At 53.4% G+C, this 5,307-nt stretch overlaps 1 protein-coding gene across 2 annotated transcripts in view; it reads left to right on the top strand.

The window, feature by feature from the left end:
• The window catches only part of sh2b1 (SH2B adaptor protein 1), a gene marked incomplete in the record, with an annotated part of 15,652 nt that overhangs the window by 5,696 nt on the left and 4,649 nt on the right, over positions 1–5,307 (top strand). For both annotated transcript variants that reach the window (XM_024262262.2, XM_024262261.2), the window contains 7 exon segments: positions 1–1,370; positions 1,438–1,539; positions 2,213–2,304; positions 2,382–2,464; positions 2,534–2,689; positions 3,619–3,830; positions 4,048–4,222. In XM_024262262.2, coding sequence (XP_024118030.1) covers positions 1–1,370; positions 1,438–1,539; positions 2,213–2,304; positions 2,382–2,464; positions 2,534–2,689; positions 3,619–3,830; positions 4,048–4,222 — 2,190 coding nt within the window.

Here is a 5,307-nt window from a genome sequence, read left to right as displayed (position 1 = left end):
ACTTTGCTCGCCATTTCCGGGCGTTCCTCCTGGAGAACCCCCACTACAGCGCCGACTCGGCCGCCGCCTTCTGCCGCCGCTTCACCGACCGCTTTGTGCGCCACTTCCAGAGCGAGCTGGAAGGGGTGGCCCCGCCCAGCCGCAGCGACATGGTGAGTTGGGCCCCCCCGTCGGACGCCACCTCGCTGGAGGAAGAGGCGGTGTCGCCTCTGTCTGCGGCAGGGGGGGCCGGCCCGCCCCGCGCCTCGTCCCGACCTGAACCGGCCCGGCTGGTTCTGGAGAACCGTGGCGGGGACAAGTTCCAGGACTCTCACGGACAGGCCCTCCCCCCGTCTTCGTCCTCATCGTGCTGCTCCTCGGTGGGGGGGAACAACGGGCGGCGGGAGGAGAGGGGCGCCGCTTTCAGCCCCGGGAACGGGGAGGCCCCCGAGGAGGAGGATAGCTGGCCCGGCGTGGCCTCCATCGGGGAGGAGCCTCCGGAGTCCGGGGAGGTCGAGCCCTTTCCTCTGAACCCCACCTCCTCGGTGACCTCGCCCCCCGGCTCCAAAGACACCCCCAACTCCTCCAAGAACAAACTGAAGAAGCGCTTCTCCTTGCGCAGCGTGGGGCGCAGCGTGCGCGGGAGCGTGCGCGGCATCCTGCATTGGAGGAGCTCCTCCAGCGACTCAGGTCAGAACCAGCTGCCCCCCAGCTACAGCTACACCATGGGGGTGCAGGACGCCGGCCTGGCTCCGCCCAGCAAAAGGACCTCCGCCACGCAGCCCCCCACTCCCACCTCCTCCATGCCGGTGTCTCTCTCCATGCCTCTCTCTCTTCCTCACTCCTCCTCATCCTCACTGCCCCCGTCGTCCTCCAGCAGCGCCACCTCCCTGTCGCTGTCAGAGGCCGCCCGGGACCGCCGGCGGAGCAACGGCGAGGGGGGGGACAAGGACAAGTGGAGCCACCGTCTGGAGAAGCTGCGGTTGTCCCGTTCCCCCCCTCCCGTCCTCCTGCCAGCCCCCGCCGGCTCCAGCTCCGCCTCCATGCTGCCCCCCAGCAGCGCCGCCGCGGCGGGTCCTCAGAGGAAGGTGGGGCGGCTGATGCGGGAGGGTGGAGTCAGCGTCAGCTCGTCCAGTGAGGAGCTTGGAGGAAGCCACGCCTTCTCTGGCTTCTCCTTTGGTCTCCTGCACCACGGCGGCGACAGCAACAACGCCGCAACGTCGCCGACCGCCGTTGGCCAGGGGAGTCAGGCACCGCTCCTCGCCAGCGGGGGCAACGTGCCCTGGAGTGGGGGGCGCTGGCATAAATGTCGCCTCGTCCTCAGAGCGAGGGACCGGGAGGGCGGAGAGCGGGGAGAGGAGTATTACCTGGAGTTCTTCATCCCTCCCAAAGTAAGTCGTCCTCCGTGTGAACAGAAGACGCGGCGTTCTGCTCTGACCCCCCCGTTTGACCCCACAGTCCTCAAAGCCACGGCTGACCGTCCACTGCTGCGCCATCACGGATGTGAGGAGCACCACGGCGCTGGAGGTCCCAGACAAGGAGAACACCTTCCTGCTGCAGGTGAGTCGCACTTCAGGTCTGTCCGTCCTGTACCACGATCCAGGTGAACGCTGGATTCTGATTGGCTGTAGGGTGTCTTTTAAAGTCCCACTTTTTAATAGGGCTGGGTTGATCAAATCGATGAATCAATTTAAGCTTAATAGATCAATAATCGATTCATAGAAATATAAATCAATTTAGCACACAGAGCTAAAGTCCACTAGCTTGATGCTAACATTTAATGGAATTTCCCATAGACGGCTAATGCTAACGCTCGGTCGACATAAATGTACATTGCTGACTAAATGAACATCTTTATATTTATGTGTATGTATAGTTTTTTGCTCATTCTTTCTTATTCTTGATATAAGGTGTAATGCTATAGTGTGATCGCCACCTAGTGGCCAAACTGAAACGTCCTCCAGGAGAAGCAGAACAATGTTTCCAATGTTAAAGATCTGAACATTTTAGTTAGAACTTCTCCTTTTGAGAATCACTGTAACTCTGTATGATATTAACAATCATTATTTCACTGATACATTTACAGTATGTGATCAGATTAATACAAATATAGTAGATTATTAATGTATTTCTAAACAAATGTGTAAAATTTAACTGAATTAAAGGTTTGGCAGGAAAGTGCTAGCTTTAGGCTAAAGTTTCTGCTCGGATCACAGTCGTCTGTTTCTTCCAGCTGGAGGGCTCGACGCAGTACGTGATTGAAACCAGAGACGCCATTCAGATGAGGGCGTGGCTTAGTGACATCAGGAACGCCATCTGCCTCAGGTACTGACATTTCCTGCTGCTCAGCTCCTCCATAACCGTTGTTTCTGAGGTCTTTCTCTACTTCCTGTTCGCCACAGTGAACAGGAAGACGCAGAGGGGGGTTGCCGGGGGCCGCTGGACATCAGCGGGACGCCAGAGGTTGGCGAGCGTCTCTCACAAGGTGAGTTGTGTTGTTAACGTTTACGGCGCGTCTCCTCTGCACCGCGTTTACTGGCTCCTCCCTCCTCAGTCTGTTACGGGGGCATCGCCGGCTTCCTGCCGCTCATGGACCCCCTCCCTCCAGAGCTGCCGCCTCGAGCCCCTCTGGACGAACCGGATGGCAGAATTCTCGGGGGAGGCGGGGCTAGTCTGGGGACACCTTTTGCAGAGACACCAGACGCCACAGGTGAGTGTCATGCCCCGCCCTCTTTGTCCTGTGTGTCCTTATGATGGTTTTGGTTTTCCATGAATGTCATTAAATCATCCTCAAGTGAACGAAGAAGCAGGTTTGACTTGATAACTTATTTATGATCAAATTTAACTTATAACCTCGCTGACCAATCAGGAGGCCACACCCCTTCCACTGAAACTGAGCTACCTGAAATCTGTTTGGATCAGTGTTCCTCCTTCCTGGTCCTCCACAGCCTCCGCCAGCTCTCCCTGCTCTGCTTACGGCTGCTCACCTGGACCAGGTGTGTTCCCTCAGTCAGTGGGGGAAGATCTCAAGGACCAGGAATGAGGAACACTGGTGTAGAACGCTGGATGTGGGGGCTAGCAAGCCCCGCCTACTTTTACTGAGGCTTCTGATTGGTCAGTTTTTAACTTGAATAACTTGAACTGCAGAAAAAAAACATGGAAAAAAGAGGATCATCCAGAAGATGTGAAGAAGGTATCACAGCAAGAATGTTTATTGTGACCAATAGAACGACTGATGACAAATGCAGCAATCACAAGAAACAGCTGTTCATTAGCACCATGCTAGCTTTTTGGACTGTTACTTACTGAGGTTTTTTAGGCTTCTTTAGAGTTTAGCCAGTATTTCAGCTACACGTTAGCTGTTCTGGTTAAATTACATGTTTTACCAGTCTATTGGGCTAATATTTCAGCTTCTGCATTTTCAACTATCAATTTAAGCATCTTCAGTGACCACACAATGCTTAATATCTAGTTTCTCTATAGAAGTCTATGGGGATTTTAGCTTCTTGGAGCCAGCTGGTCCTTTCTGTATGGAGCACCAGGGGGCGGAGTCACTCAGTCCGGTTCTCCGATACAATGCCCCTCCCCCCGTTCCCAAAGCAGCAGATGGTGTGACGTCGTCTCCTCTGTCACCGGCAGGCTCGTTCCTCTTCTCTGACGTGGCAGTCGCAGAGACGGTGGAGCACCCGCTCAGCGAGTGTCAGTGGTTCCACGGCACGCTGTCACGCCTCAAAGCCGCTCAGCTGGTGCTGGCCGGGGGCCCGGCGAGCCACGGCGTCTTCCTGGTCCGTCAGAGCGAGACGCGGCGCGGGGAGTACGTCCTGACCTTCAACTTCCAGGGCAAGGCCAAGGTGAGGATGAATGACCAGCTGCCAAACCTGGTATTAAAGCATTAAAGTGGGTGTTCCTGAAAGTGTCCTGCCCCACCCTCAGACTCTGATGGAGTCACCTCAGAGAGCTGCAGAAAGTCTAAATGTCTAATCCAGTTTAAGAACGCGTCTGTATCTGATGTGAAGCCTGAATCTGGTTCTGCTGGTTGATCCTTTTGGGTTCTTCTGCCTCCTGCAGCACCTCCGCCTCTCCCTGAACGAGGACGGCCAGTGCCGCGTGCAGCACCTCTGGTTCCAGTCCATCTTCGACATGCTGGAGCACTTCCGGGTGCATCCCATCCCGCTGGAGTCGGGGGGCGCCTCTGACGTCACCCTCATCAGCTTTGTTGGCGCTACCGCTGTTCGCCAGCCAGGTATGCGTGACGGCGCCGCGAGTCAGCGCGTTTCTGGAGAGAGAGTTTTCATCAGGGGGGTGGAGATGAGGACATCTGTACCGTAGCAGGACGTCTCTGACATCAGAGTTTGTGGTTTTAAACCGGTTCTGTGGAAACGGCAGTGCAGCGAGGGAGGGAAATCCTGCTGATTCAGCACAGTTGGACAGAGAACGCCGCCGTCTGTCATTCTTTAGGATAAACCCTTTAAGATGTTCAAAAATGTAGCTCCTCCCACAGAGACTCCTGCCTGCTGAACCCCCCAGGACCTTCTCTGCCGCTTACAGGAATGGGGTTGAGCCGTAAAGCGACCTCATGTAAACGTTCCGGTTCCTGTAGCGGGACATGCTCACGTCTGTAGATGCTGGCGTGCGGCGTCCTGGAGGAAACCCGGTTTAAACTGGTTTCCCTAACAAACCAGTTCCTTTTGGTGCATGTAAACACAAATGCTGGAGTCCTAATTCACTGTGTGTCTGTAATGAAACAAAAACAGTCTGTCTACCAGCTTTAGTGAGCTCACAGTCACATGACCCTTTGAATGCAGCGAGGGAAAGTGGAGAAACGTCGGACAGATGGACTCTGGGGTCCCGGCCACCCCCACCCAACTGATACCACTGTCCAGAAAAAACTAAACGTAGCTGCAATAAGTGATTTATACTTATTACAATGTTACAAGAAGTATTTATTCTAATTCTCTAAACTTAAATAATACCCACTTAAGAAAAGAGTTATGATGGCCTTTCCCTAACCGGGTCCTGAACCCTCCACCTCTGTGATCAGGCAGAACAATCACCAAAAGGTAATGGTAATGCAAGATATGTTTAATATGCATAAAAAGTCATTCTGGAGCATGATTCTTGTATGATAAAAATAAAATCATACAAATGCATCTCAATTTCTGTACAAGAAATCATAGTAAAGCATGATTTTCATCCCCAAAAAATAGGGACGGAAATCACAAAAAAAATGAACTACTTAATCTCAAATCTGGAAAAAATGTATCGCGATTAATCAACATAATTAGTATTTTTTTTTGTTACAGTATTTTATTACTGCCACTTATTATC

This window comes from Oryzias melastigma, linkage group LG17 (assembly GCF_002922805.2).
Source record: "Oryzias melastigma strain HK-1 linkage group LG17, ASM292280v2, whole genome shotgun sequence".
Classification (NCBI taxonomy): domain Eukaryota; kingdom Metazoa; phylum Chordata; class Actinopteri; order Beloniformes; family Adrianichthyidae; genus Oryzias; species Oryzias melastigma.
Note: the sequence above shows the minus strand (reverse complement) of the source record. Positions and strands in the feature narration are given on the sequence as shown.